This window comes from Lepidochelys olivacea (genome assembly GCF_965140295.1).
Source record: "Lepidochelys olivacea isolate rLepOli2 genome assembly, chromosome: 10".
NCBI lineage: Eukaryota > Metazoa > Chordata > Testudines > Cheloniidae > Lepidochelys > Lepidochelys olivacea.
Window position 1 is genome coordinate 3,951,929 of NC_140420.1, and position 12,733 is coordinate 3,964,661.

The following is a 12,733-nucleotide window of genomic DNA, read 5'->3' on the forward strand; positions in this document are numbered from 1 at the left end:
AATTTAGGTTTTGTCCTGTGTTGCAAAACCTAATATAAATAGTAAATTGTCAGGGGGTGGAGATAGATGGCAGGAGAGAGTAAGGGGTTTTTTGCTAATTTTTTAGAGCGTAATTGCAAAGATTCTCTTCTTTTTTTTGCTTAACCTTTTTCTTGCTGGTGCAGTTCCCTAGCAGCACTGGGTGAGGGTGTAAGAAATGAGACTCATCAGGAACTGAAATGGAAACTGACTAGTTTATTTACTTTTAAATGTCACTTAGGTAGGACAGTGAAACAAAGGACATAAATTGAACAGTATAAATAGTATAAAGTGAATGGGAGGGTGGAAACAGTTCCAGTTTGAATAAGGTGCAGGTTATTAGTAAGACAGGGAAGGGTTTAAAATGGTTATTTCCCCAGTGTTCCTTTATATAGAGTTCATAGAGTTCATAGAGTTTATAGTACGGCCCCTGAATTTACTTTAACAAAAAATATTTTCTTATTTCTCCTCTTCTAAGTTCTGCAGTCATTAAAAAAGAAAAAAGACGTTTGTACTGAAGTTGAATGCGTCACTCCTGTCATTAGTTATCCGTTCTTTGGCACCGGCACCACTACATGAAGGTTCCACAGAAAATTCTATGTCTAACTCAATAACTACTTTGTCAAAATTATTCCTTAAAGTAATTTCTTTATGAGGCATATTTTAGACTTGGGTTTCAAACTGGTGCCTCAGAATTAGTAATAAATTTGTCATGCCTGTAATTATTTTACTTTAAAAATGTTATGGGGGTATTTTTCTGTGTAGTGATAGGCCTAATTCATATCGACACATAATGCAAAGCTTGGAGCAGCGGATGCTTTATAGCTGGGAAAGGTGTTATTTTTGGCTGGGAGGATTGTTCCGTTTTAATACACCAAGAACTTACTTTCTGTCTGGAATCTGGATGGAGTTTGGAGACTGTCTTTTCTAAGCCTTGATGGTGGAAGACAGACACAATGAATTTGCATGATAATAAGCTGCATTGCACTGTTCTCTTTCTCTAGGGATCTTTCCAATAACAAGATCACCATTTTAGATGTTCAGGCTTTTGAACATCTGACTTCCCTGGAAGAACTGTGAGTACATGTTACCCCTTTGTAGTCTTATGGCAAATTTAAGGCATATTTGAGCAATTATGTAAAAATCCCTTTTGGTGTCTGGCAAGCTACCCTTGTTCCATAACACTTGCTCTGATCTTCCTGGCCCTATATCCCCTATGCCCAGGGCTCAGATGCATCAAAAGCCCCTTTTTGGCTGTTTGATGCAAGCCTAATTTGTCCAGTACAGAATATTTGCACAGTGCATTTAACTTATGATCTAGTGAATTACTGATGAACTCTCCTGGCATTCAAGAGTTCGGATACAATTTGATTCAACCCAATGACCAGGCTCATCGATGGTAGAATGGTCAAGTATTGTAAATGGGGACATAATAAAGGACTAGCCCTGGGGATAGTGGTATCTCAGCATGTTGGTAAAGCGTTTTAGAACTTGGTGCCCAAATCCCGCTGAATTTCTTGGTCTTGGGCACCTAGTGCCCTTAGACTGTTCTGAAAAGTCCAGCTGCCTTCTTCTTCCAAGTTGTCCTATCCACTGATGTCACGAAGACCGCGTGGCGAGGGAGACAACTGTGGCTTGTTAGCGAGCTCCCTGGTTTGAATGCTGCTTAGGTCAAAAGTAACAGAGTTGTTATGAGCTGGTGGCTTTTCACTGGCAAAAGAGAAAGCGCTGGTGTCTCTCAGTCCAGTCCCTGCTAGGAGGTAGGTCCAAAAAAGCCAATTTGGCAGCCCCAGGAGAAAGACCAGGGTGGAGCAGCCCATGGAATAGGAGCTCCCCTTTTGCTCCTAGAAGTGGGGTTCCTCCCAGAGCATAGCTGAGATGAGCTGGTGAGGCCTGTGCCGAACCTGGTCTTTGGGTGAAGACAGGCTTCAGTCTCTAGGATGCCAAGCCAGCTCCTTTCAGCTGCACAAAGTCCGCATAGAAAAATAACAAGAAATAGACCCACGATAAGGAAACAGAGAGGTCTCATTGGACCAAAGAAAGGCCTAGGACAAGATGGTCAGCTTGCCTTGTCCCATCAACTGATGCTCTGTGCCTCGGTTTCCCCTCTTGCCCAGGGATCCTCCACAGGCCCTCCTAGTGCTCCACTGAAAAGCTAAAGGCCTCCAGAAAGAGCCAAAACAAGCCCTGGCTCACAGCCCCCTCTGGACTCAGTAGCACTTTAGCCCCATCACAGGCTCAGCGAGTCCTTCAGCCCTTGGTGCAAGGCTCACACAGCTCCCCTCTTAGGAACTGCGGCTAGCAGCCCTGCACCCCTGTCTCAGGACCAGCAAAGGGTGTGGGAGTGTGTGTGTGTTGGAAGGGGAGGGGGCCCTTGTCACTCCCTTTCCCTCAGGCTCCAGCCCCAAGGTTCTCACTAGTGCATTGCTTCCAATTTCACCCATCTGCATCCCTATTTCCTGTGGGCTGCTTCAGAGCCTGTGTGGGCAGCCCTGCCTCAGGCCTCTCCCCGCACTCCCTCCAAAGCCCCTTGCACAGCTACCGTACACGGGAAGCAGAGCCTTCCCCGCCCCTGCCTCCAACAACCATACCCCAACTCCGAGCTCTCTCCTACTGGCAGCTGGTTGCCTCTTTTATAGCAGGTCTGGTTCCCCTGCTGAAGTCACATGACCTGACTGAGACCTGTGCTCCAGCTATAGACTGCCTCTCCCAAAAACTCAGCCTTAAAGAGGCCACGTCCCCTTAACAGATGTGCTGCCTAGGGCCCGTAAGGGCCAACACCTTTTAACATCTGGTTGACTGACTTCTTCACTCCTGAGGCTCTGTTGGCTCCTAGAACCAGAAAGAGAAGGTGGGTTGAAGGGAGGACTTAGTACTTGGCCATTAATGACTGTACCTTTGTATGTAGCGTGCCCTTTGAAATGAAAAGTCCTAGAGCCGGGGCCCCAGCTATCCGAAGCTCAGGGTTGGATTTTCACCCTGTAAGAATGGCAGAAAATTATTTTTATAATTATGAATGCTTATTAAACTTTTCTTTCCCATTTTCCCTGTGTTACAGAGATATAAGCCACAACATGATTTCTACGTTAGAAGATGGAATATTTGATAATTTATTTAATTTAAGTTACATGTAAGTTCTTGTTCCTTAATCTTCAGCTCTCTGAATATGGCTCTTGTTTTCAGAATTCCCTTCCCCGGCTCCTGCTGAGTCTCAGCTCACTTAGGGTCTGTCTACGCTGCAATCAGAGGTGTGTCTGCGTGTAGACGTACTCGAGGAAGCTTTGATTTACCTAGCTCCAGGATGAATAGCAGTGAAGCGACAGCAGCATGGGTTAGCTGCTTGAACACATACCCAGGGTCCTACACCCCATACCGTTATGGCTTCACTGCTCTCATTATTCAAGGTAGCTAGTTCAAAGCTAGCTCGGTATGTCCGTCAGACTGACCGCCACAGTTGTGGTGTAGACGTACCCTGAGGCTACGTCTACACTGCCCCGCAGTTCGGTCTGGGAAGTTGTGAACAGCTGTGCGCACTGAAGCGCTGCTCCCCCATGTGGATGCTGTAACTCCCCCGTGTGGATGCTGGGGCGCTAACGAAAAGGTTCCTAGTTCACGTGAATGTGGTTGTGTTTCAAGAGGACGATGTTAACACCAACTAGGAACCTTTTCGTTTGCACCTGCAGCATCCACGTGGGGAAGTTACACGGCAGCACTTTGGTGGGCAGCGCTGTTCTCACCCCCGCCCTCCCCGGGGGCAGGGTAGACGAGCCCTCAGGGAGTTTGCAAGAGCACAAGTGTTTTACTCACTTTAGCATTTTCAGAGCGCATGACTCCGGGAGTGGCAAGGCTAAATCTCTGCTTGACTTCCTACTGTGGGGCAGGGGCACTGACCTGGGACTCAGGGAACTGCCGTTTAGGCACCTTTTGAAAATGCTTTCGAAAATGTTTACCTGAAAGGAATAAACTCCAAAGGTGAAACTGACACAGTTACAGCCTCCCTCACTTGAAATAATTGAAACAGACAAGAAGAGTAGAACTCCCATGCACCTTTTCCCAGTGTACTCTTCAAGAGGAACGTGCAAATGAGCAAGAATCACTTCCAGTTCTGCAGCTTCCCTCCTACAGAGCATTAGGACCATTGTTGACAGTAATAGTAATGCTGTCTAGAAGAGTCCTGCAGTGGGACTGGGGCCCGCAAGACCTGCTGCCATAATAGCTGGAGCGAGATTAAAGAACAGCGGCATGACTAGCTAGCTTTTACATACATAAAACCCTCACTAGGAGCATGTTGGTCTTTGTCTTCTTCCAGTGGCCGTGCCGCAGGTTGAGAGATCAGTACATTTGCTACAGGTACCAGCCAGGGGATTTAATTCTTTAGCTCAAGCAATAGAGGCTTGTGCTTTCAATGCAGGAGAACTGGGTTCAAACGCTGCGGGCAGCATGACTACCGTTGGTTGTGCAAACATTGTCCCACCTCTGCCCTTTTTGCCGCTGACTGCCAAAGGCTGTAATTCCGGCCAAACACACCTGCAGTTAACGATTCCATCTTTTCATTAAACCGCCACGTGACAAAACTGCCACTGGGTTTGCATTTCTTTTTTGATAGATCAATTTGATTCTCGTAGATGTTTTTTAATGACACTGTAAAAAATCTCCCTTAGCTACAGAGGTTGGTGCTGCAACCAACTGATGTTAGATGGCAGACTATTTTGAATATAGGATTATGGCTGTAATTTACTTCTAATTGCAACAATTATTTGTATTGTGAGAAGAAAGTGCTTGCAGTACTTGCCTAATTCTAGCCTTTAGAAAAATCATGTTAATTATTGCTTGATTCTCTATTCATTAACTCCCCTAGCGAGTCTTATGAGACGTTTCCTTGGAGTGGTGCAGATGGGAACAGGGGGATTTTTATGATGGTGTAATTAACACTTATTGGGTGGTTCCCATTGTCAAGTTAATGCATAATCTTTCTCTACTCTGTCTGTTCCAGAAACTTAAGTCTGAATCCATTTCTTTGTGACTGCAAACTTTCCTGGCTCCCCCGCTGGGTGGAAGAAAGAAAAGTTAACGTTAGTCGGCTGTTGGATACTAAATGCGCCCAGCCTCCGGAAGTGGCAAACCTTCCTCTTTTCAATGTTTCATTCACCAATGTTACTTGTGGTAAGGAAGGGGGATGGGCTATGATTTATGGTAAAGGTAAATCTAGTGGAAAAATTGAGATCAAAGAGACTGACACTCCTCTAAGGACTCTTCCATCCCTCGAGTCATCTCAGCTGGTTCTCATCTAGCCCACTCCGTAGCAGGGGCAAGTCATTCTCATCTGATGGCTCCTTGGTGAACCTCAGATAAGGTCCTGGTAGACTGGAATCCATATCAGTAATGGAGCTCCTCTGTTGTCTGTCTCAGCAGAGAGGCTAAGGATTGGATGGGCCAGGAAGCTGCTATCTTTTCACCCCTAGAGGAGGTTCCTCCAAGCTACCTTAGAGGAACATTGGTGCAGCAGTGAGGGGGAATCTTGTGCTCCGGTTGCCCATGCCACACCTGTGGTGTGGACAAAGAGAGGGCTTCATTCTCCCAGCAGCCAGTGCCTTTCCCCAGCACTGTATACACAAGACGTTTTTTGCCTAGATATGCACTGCATTTCACCTTTCTTTTTATCTCCGCTTCTCTGCGCAGATCAGAGATCAGTGCTTGCCATGCTGGTGACTTTATTAACTGAGTCCCCATTCACTGAGAATAGGGCTGAGACCAGTAAACTCATTACCCACAGGCCACCAAAGCAACTACCAGATGGTGGCCTCTGTGTTCTTTTTCCTTAGGCCCCAATTCATCAAAGCAAGTAAGCACGTGCTTAACGAGTTGAAATCCCTTTGAAGTCAATGAGACGTCAGCACATGCTGAGTAAGAATGGACTGCGTAAGCAACTGCGTAAGCGCTCTGCTGAATTAAGGCCTTAATCTGGACAATAAACTGTCCTCTAAGGTGTCCCAAAGAAGAAGTCCTGCCATGAGTGTAGGGACCGGACTAGATGACCTCTCGAGGTCCCTTCCAGTCTTATGATTCTATAGCCAACACCTCTGCTCCTCAGGCATAGTGGAACTTCCTACCATAAGGAGCCAGGACTGGCAGGTGCTCAGATTCGGGGGTGAAGAGGGCAGAAGAAGAACTTGTATAGAACAGAATGGGTTTGGGAAATACCCTTGTAGTTGTAGCTGTGTTGGTCTCAGGATATTGGAGAGACAAGGTGGGTGAGGTAATAGCAGAGCTCTGGGTGCCTGGAAAGCTTGTTTCTCTCACCAACAGAATTTGGGCCAATAAAGTCACCTTGTCTCTCTTTGGGAAATACTGGCAGTTATTAATGGTTATTGCTGATCACATGTGGCCCCTGGGATGTAATTGGGCTGGTATTTTTAAAAAAGGTACTTTCCAAGCATCTATAATCATAACAAGAGTCTTTTCCCATGCATTTCTTAATAGGTAGCCTGGCTCAACGACTGTACTGGGGTTTCAGCGAGACCAGGGCAGGCAGATGGGATCGTTATGGGAAACCGACACGAGGACAGCAGTGTTGAGATGTTTTGGGAGCTATGTTGTAGCAACAGTCAGAAACAGACCAGTAAACATGCCTCAGTTGCGTGGGCAGAATTGGACGCGAGGCAAGGAAATCCCAGCTGGGCTGAGGCTGTGTACGCTGCAAAATCAGTGTGTGTCTGTGGCAGGGAAAAACCCCCACCCCACTTGGGCAGGTCAAGAGTTGGGGAACACAAGTAAATAAGTTACTGCCCTGGGAGTGGGATCTGATGCGTGTGTCTGTGTTTGGTGTGTGTGTGTACCCATGTGCCTGTAGGGTGATATCCTCTGCTTATCCACAGCACAAGTCTGGCATGGGCTAGGGAATCAGAAGCTTTACCCATATACTACCCCATTGGGGTGCCTGTATGCACGCACCTCTGCTTGGCTGGGTTTGGGTGTGGGCTTATTGCTCAGATACCAGTGAAGTTAAGTGAATGACACCAGGCCCTGCAGAGAATTGGTGGCAGAACTAGGAAGAGAACCCACCTCCCATGTGCTAGCCGCACTCACTCCTAAGCAGGGACTCAGGATCAGATCAGCTTCGTACTCTGTGGGAGTGGAACGTTCTCTACGGTACTCTTTATTTACTGTGCCTTGCTGCTCCATAAATCTGTGCTGATGGCTGGATATTCTTGTCGTCACCGCTACAAAGGGATTGGCAAACGCCACGGATGGATTAAAGGGTTCCCAAGCAAGACTGCAACAGGAAATGCTCAGAATAGAAACCCTCTGCTGTGTAGTCTTCCTGCAGCTCACGGCCTGGGGGAAGTCCATTTGCAGAGGTGTGGTGTCTAACTGAGGGTTCTAATGAGTTATGGCCTAGCGTGGTTGGTTTTCAACAGGCTTCTCTGTTCTTTCCCCTCTAGGAGCGCCTTACATAGCATGCTTGACGGACAACACCACAGGGGCAGCCGATTCAGTCATCCTCTTCTCGTCCGTTCTTTCCGCAAACCTCAGCGAGGAGACCTGCAGTGCCCTCTGCTATGCTGACGCCCAGGAATACGGCGGCTTCGGCGACCAGGAGCAGTGTCTGTGCGGTGAGGTCCTTGAACCAAATTCTTCCTCCGGTTGTTTGCCGTTTTGCACTGAGGACTCTGCTAGGTGGTCCTGCGGCGGCCCTTCCTTCGTCCGCTCTGTCTTCCCAGCACGGCTGCACGCCTCTTTCACAGGTCCCCGCCGCCCCCATGGCCTTCACCACATGGTGGCCTTCAACGTCAGTATTCCAGTTGCTGCCAGCACTTTACAGTGGGACTTCGGGGACCGATCCGGGCTTCTCAACACTACCGAAAATGCAGTGCTCCATCAGTATGCCTTGCCCGGGCATTACAACGTCACCGTCACCCTCTCCGTGGGCGCCAGGGTCACCTCTGTGCAGACAGACGTCGAGGTGGTGGCTCCCCCAGAGCTGATAGACCTGCAGTGTCCTACCCTGGTCAGGACGAACGAAAGCCTGGACCTACAGATCAGGAATAGGGGCGGCACTGGCCTAGCAGCTGTGTATAGTATTACTGCAGAGAATGAAGAGCCAGGCAAAGGTGAGTCGAGTTTGGCTGATGAGGTGCCTGCTGAAGCTGGGTTGGGCTGGACTGGGTGGAGGGAAGAATTACACTGAGAACTGGTTCCTCCAAAAATTCCTTCCTTTCAAGGCCCTGCCAGCACCGGGAGTGAAGGGCCCCCGTGACCGTTGCCCTGCATCTTTTGCACTTATACCTCACTGCCAATTGGAGTAAGATGTTCTGGCGGCATTTTGCACCCACGTTGCACTGGTGGAAAGGAGTGCACAAGACACAGGGCACTGGAGAACCAGGCCCACTCTGTCCAAATAGAGCAGGCATTCTCAGTACCCAGGGTTTCTTCCACTCCCCCAGCACCTTTTTAGTCATCTGGTCAATCTCACTAGGTGTGCCTTGGAGAACCCTTGTGCGGACATGCCCACCTACACTATAGTATCTGAGCACCTCAAGCTTCTTTTCGTCACTTCTCATATCCTTCCCTACCTCCTCTTTATTCACTTGTCTCTAAATTCCTCCTGCCTTAGTCATGTTTTCACATGCCCCAGATTATGTAACAACCTCCACTCACTACGGCCCACCCATGGGGTAAGAACCCACATCTCTCAGCACCAAATGCACAAGCCCCTGTTGCTGGAGCTAAGGGAGTAAGACAAAGGGCTGGTACTTCTAGCAGGTTCCTTATCCTCTATGTAGGCCAGCCACTAGAGGGGAACATGGTCACACGTGCTAAGCTGATATCTCACACTTGCATTGTGGGGTCTCGCTGGTGGGTCGGGCATCCACCTTCCAACATGTGTCCACCTCAGGGGCTTTTTCTTTTTTTTCATGCAGTGATTCACCCAATGTGCCCGTCAGATGGCCTGGTCTTCCCTGGCAACAATCACTGCTACCAACTGGTGGTAGAGAAGGCCCAGTGGCTGGAGGCCCAACAGCACTGCCAGGTCCATGGTGATGGAGAGCTGGCTTTTGTGAGCAGTCCTGAAATTAAGAGTTTCTTGGTCTCTCATGTCACCAGGTTAGTGAGTGCAGTAACGGCTGGGATTTGCTATGGGCAGGGTCGGCGCCTGGTGCATCTTCACGCCATTTTCATGGCACCCCACAGTCCAAGGGGCAACTGTGCTCTGCAGGGATCGGCAGCAGACAAAGAAAGGGGTGTTATGACCCCAATGTGAATTTACCTGTTGGCTGGGCATAGCTGGCTCTGCTGATTAGCTCCACATCCTTACTCCCTGGAGTAAGAGAAGATCCGGGAATCATAGAAGATCAGGGTTGGAAGGGACCTCAGGAGGTCATCTAGTCCAACCCCCTGCTCAAAGCAGGACCAACCCCAACTAAATCATCCCAGCCAGGGCTTTGTCAAGCCTGACCTTAAAAACATCTAAGGACGGAAATTCCACCACCTCCCTAGGTAACCCATTCCAGTGCTTCATCACCCTCCTAGTGAAATAGTGTTTCCTAATAGCCAACCTAGACCTTCCCCACTGCAACTTGAGACCATTGCTCCTTGTTCTGTCATCTGCCACCACTGAGAACAGCCGAGCTCCATCCTCTTTGGATCCCCCCTTCAGGTAGTCGAAGGCTGCTATCAAATCCCCCCTCACTCTTCTATTCTGCAGACTAAATAACCCCAGTTCCTTCAGCCTCTCCTCGTAAGTCACATGCCCCACCCCCTAATCATTTTCTTTCCCCTCCACTGGACTCTCTCCAATTTGTCCACATCCCTTCTGTAGTGGGGGGACCAAAACTGGACACAACACTCCAGGTGTGGCCTCACCAGTGCCGAATAGAGGGGAATAATCACTACCCTCGATCTGCTGGCAAAGCTCCAACTAATACAGCCCAATATGCCGTTGGCCTTCTTGGCAACGAGGGCACACTGCTGACTCATATCCAGCTTCTCGTCCACTGTAATCCCCAGGTCCTTTTCTGCAGAATGGCCGCTTAGCCAGTCAGTCCCCAGTCTGTAGCGGTGCATGGGATTCTTCCGTCCTAAGTGCAGGACTCTGCACTTGTCCTTGTTGAACCTCATCAGATTTCTTTTGGCCCAATCCTCCAATTTGTCTAGGTCACTATGGACCCTATCCCTATCCTCCTGCTTATCTACCTCTTCCCCCAGCTTAGTGTCATCTGTGAACTTGCTGAGGGTGCAATCCACGCCATCCTCTGGATCATTAATGAAGATGTTGAATAAAACCGGCCCCAGGACCGACCCCTGGGGCACTCCGCTTGATACCGGCTGCCAACTAGACATCAAGCCATTGATCACTACCCGTTGAGTCTGACGATCTAGCCAGCTTTCTATCCATCTTATAGTCCATTCATCCAATCCATACTTTTTTAACTTGCTGGCAAGAATACTGTGGGAGACCGTATCAAAAGGTTTGCTAAAGTCAAGATATATCACATCCACCACTTTCCACATATCCACAGAGCCAGTTATCGCATCATAGAAGGCAATCAGGTTGGTCAGGCATGACTTGCCTTGGTGAATCCATGTTGACTGTTCCTGATCACCTTCCTCTCCTCCAAGTGCTTCAAAATGGATTCCTTGAGGACCTGCTCCATGATTTTTCCAGGGACTGAGGTGAAGCTAACCGGTCTGTAGTTCCCCAGATTCTCCTTCTTCCCTTTTTTAAAGATGGGCAGTATCTAAAGATGGGAGAAGCAGTGCAATATGTCAGGGTTACTGCAACCATTCATCAGAAACCCAGCCTCCCAGGTCATGTATGCTTGGTGTCTGGGGATGGCAGAATATAGCTGCATCAGGGTTACTGCATCCAATGAGGAGAATGCCGAGGTCCCTGGACGTGTATGTCTGGGTGAAGGTGGAAGGGAGTCACTGACTGAATAGAAGGAAGGTAGTGGAATGAGCACAGCTGTACCGCAGCATCCCTGGCTGTGACCCTGGAATGACGACTGAGTTTGTCAGGAATTAAATCCCGCTAGAGAAGCATTTTATTCCGGTTTATTGCACATGAATTGTTTGAAAGAGACCTTGTAACCCCCAGACCCTGTCTGCATTCCATGGGCATTTGAGAACTCGGGTCCTTTTAGTGAGGATCCAAGCTTGCACTATGTTTCTAGCTAAAATTTCCCAGCTCCCCTACCTTTGGCACTGCCCTCCACCCCAGGCACGGCAGCAGGGCTCTGCATGTCCAGTTTGGCAAGCTGCGTCAGGGGTCCTGGTGACAGGAGCTAGGCGCTACAGAAAGGAAAAGGTGGTGCTGTAAGCCTGGCCTCTCTCAGCTGAGTCTCATGCCCAGTCACTTGGTGTCAGCCTCAGCTGGAGACCCTTATCCCTTTTGAGACAGAGCAGCCCACTTCCCCAAGTGCTGGGCTCTGAAAGCATCTGTTCCACCTCACAGCCAGCGGTTTCTAAACAGGCAGCGTGGAACGTGTCAGCCTTTGACGAAATCCACCCCACAAATGCCCTTTCTGCAACCAGCCATCTTAAAGGGGAAGCGCTCAGACCTTCCCAGGGGCCTGACAGCTCCATGCAGATGCAGATGTTGGCAGGGGCTTCTTAATAAACACGTCCCAGAAAGCACACGAGATTGGAGCAGCTGCATGTGATGTAGTCTTTGAACAGGCCTGTCCTGGGCCCAACGGCCTTTCTCTTGAACTTGTTTTCTTGTCTCGCTCCCTTCACACTGGGATTGATCCCGAGATTACAAACATGTGCGCCCGGCAAGGCCAAGTCAGAGGAGCCCATCCTTTCCGAAGGGTTAGGAGCTGGTCACTCAGAGCACTGATTTATTTCGCATTGCGTGCAGGGCTTTTGATGGACTGCAGTGGCGATGAAATCATGGGATCTAGAAAGGAGCAAGCCGACCAAGCTGTTTCCCAGCTGCCGCAGCTCATTGTTCTCCACTCCGGCTCCCTTATTCTCTTTACTTAATTTATTTATTTATTAATCTGTTCAGATAAACATGAATGAGCTGGTTCCAGGATGTGATTTCCCTGGCGATAAAAGAGAAATGAAGTATAAGCTATGTTTTTTTGGAACGCGTGACTTCCAGGGTTTCTTGTGGGAAAATGACAGAAGCAAAAATCTGTTTCCCATTAGCCCGCATGGCAGTTACGGTCACTCTCTTCTCTTCCTCTCTACCATCATTTGATGATCTTTCCCAGAGCCTGTGCACTCTGAACCAGTTCTCCCCACCAAGAACCAGGGCCCTGTGAACCAGTTTACCCCCAACACCTACAACCAGTGCGGGATGAAGCACTCTCCCCTTCCAAAATGCTGGAACTTTTCCTCTCCCTCCGGTGATCCAAGACAGGTCATTAGTTCTCAAGAAATGCTACTGCTGTAATAAGGAAAGTGCAATCCAGCTCCTACTTCAAATGAGAAAACTTACCCTCATTTAGAGATACTGGACCTACCAGCCAGGGAGGGTGCAAGGGAACAATCCAGCCAATCTTGGTTTGTTTCATTCTTTTTTTTTTTTTTTTTTTGATGACCTGCAGTTAGATCATAGCTGGAATTAGAAAAGGAAAAAAACTATTGGATTTTACTGATGACAGCAAATAGGCTGTTTCCCATCCCGCTCTCCTTAATCCCTTCCAGTGTTTCAGGAACAAAGCACAGCAATTCTTTGTTTTTTAATCTGATTCGTGATAAAAAT

At 48.5% G+C, this 12,733-nt stretch overlaps 1 protein-coding gene across 1 annotated transcript in view; it reads left to right on the forward strand.

Annotated features, from left to right (window-relative positions):
• Window positions 1-12,733, forward strand: part of PKD1 (polycystin 1, transient receptor potential channel interacting) — a 143,752-nt gene that overhangs the window by 59,424 nt on the left and 71,595 nt on the right. Inside the window, exons 2-6 of the mRNA XM_084641518.1 lie at window positions 1,023-1,094; window positions 3,077-3,148; window positions 5,012-5,181; window positions 7,461-8,129; window positions 8,940-9,123. Coding sequence (XP_084497644.1) covers window positions 1,023-1,094; window positions 3,077-3,148; window positions 5,012-5,181; window positions 7,461-8,129; window positions 8,940-9,123 — 1,167 coding nt within the window. The remainder of the gene's footprint in view (window positions 1-1,022; window positions 1,095-3,076; window positions 3,149-5,011; window positions 5,182-7,460; window positions 8,130-8,939; window positions 9,124-12,733) is intronic.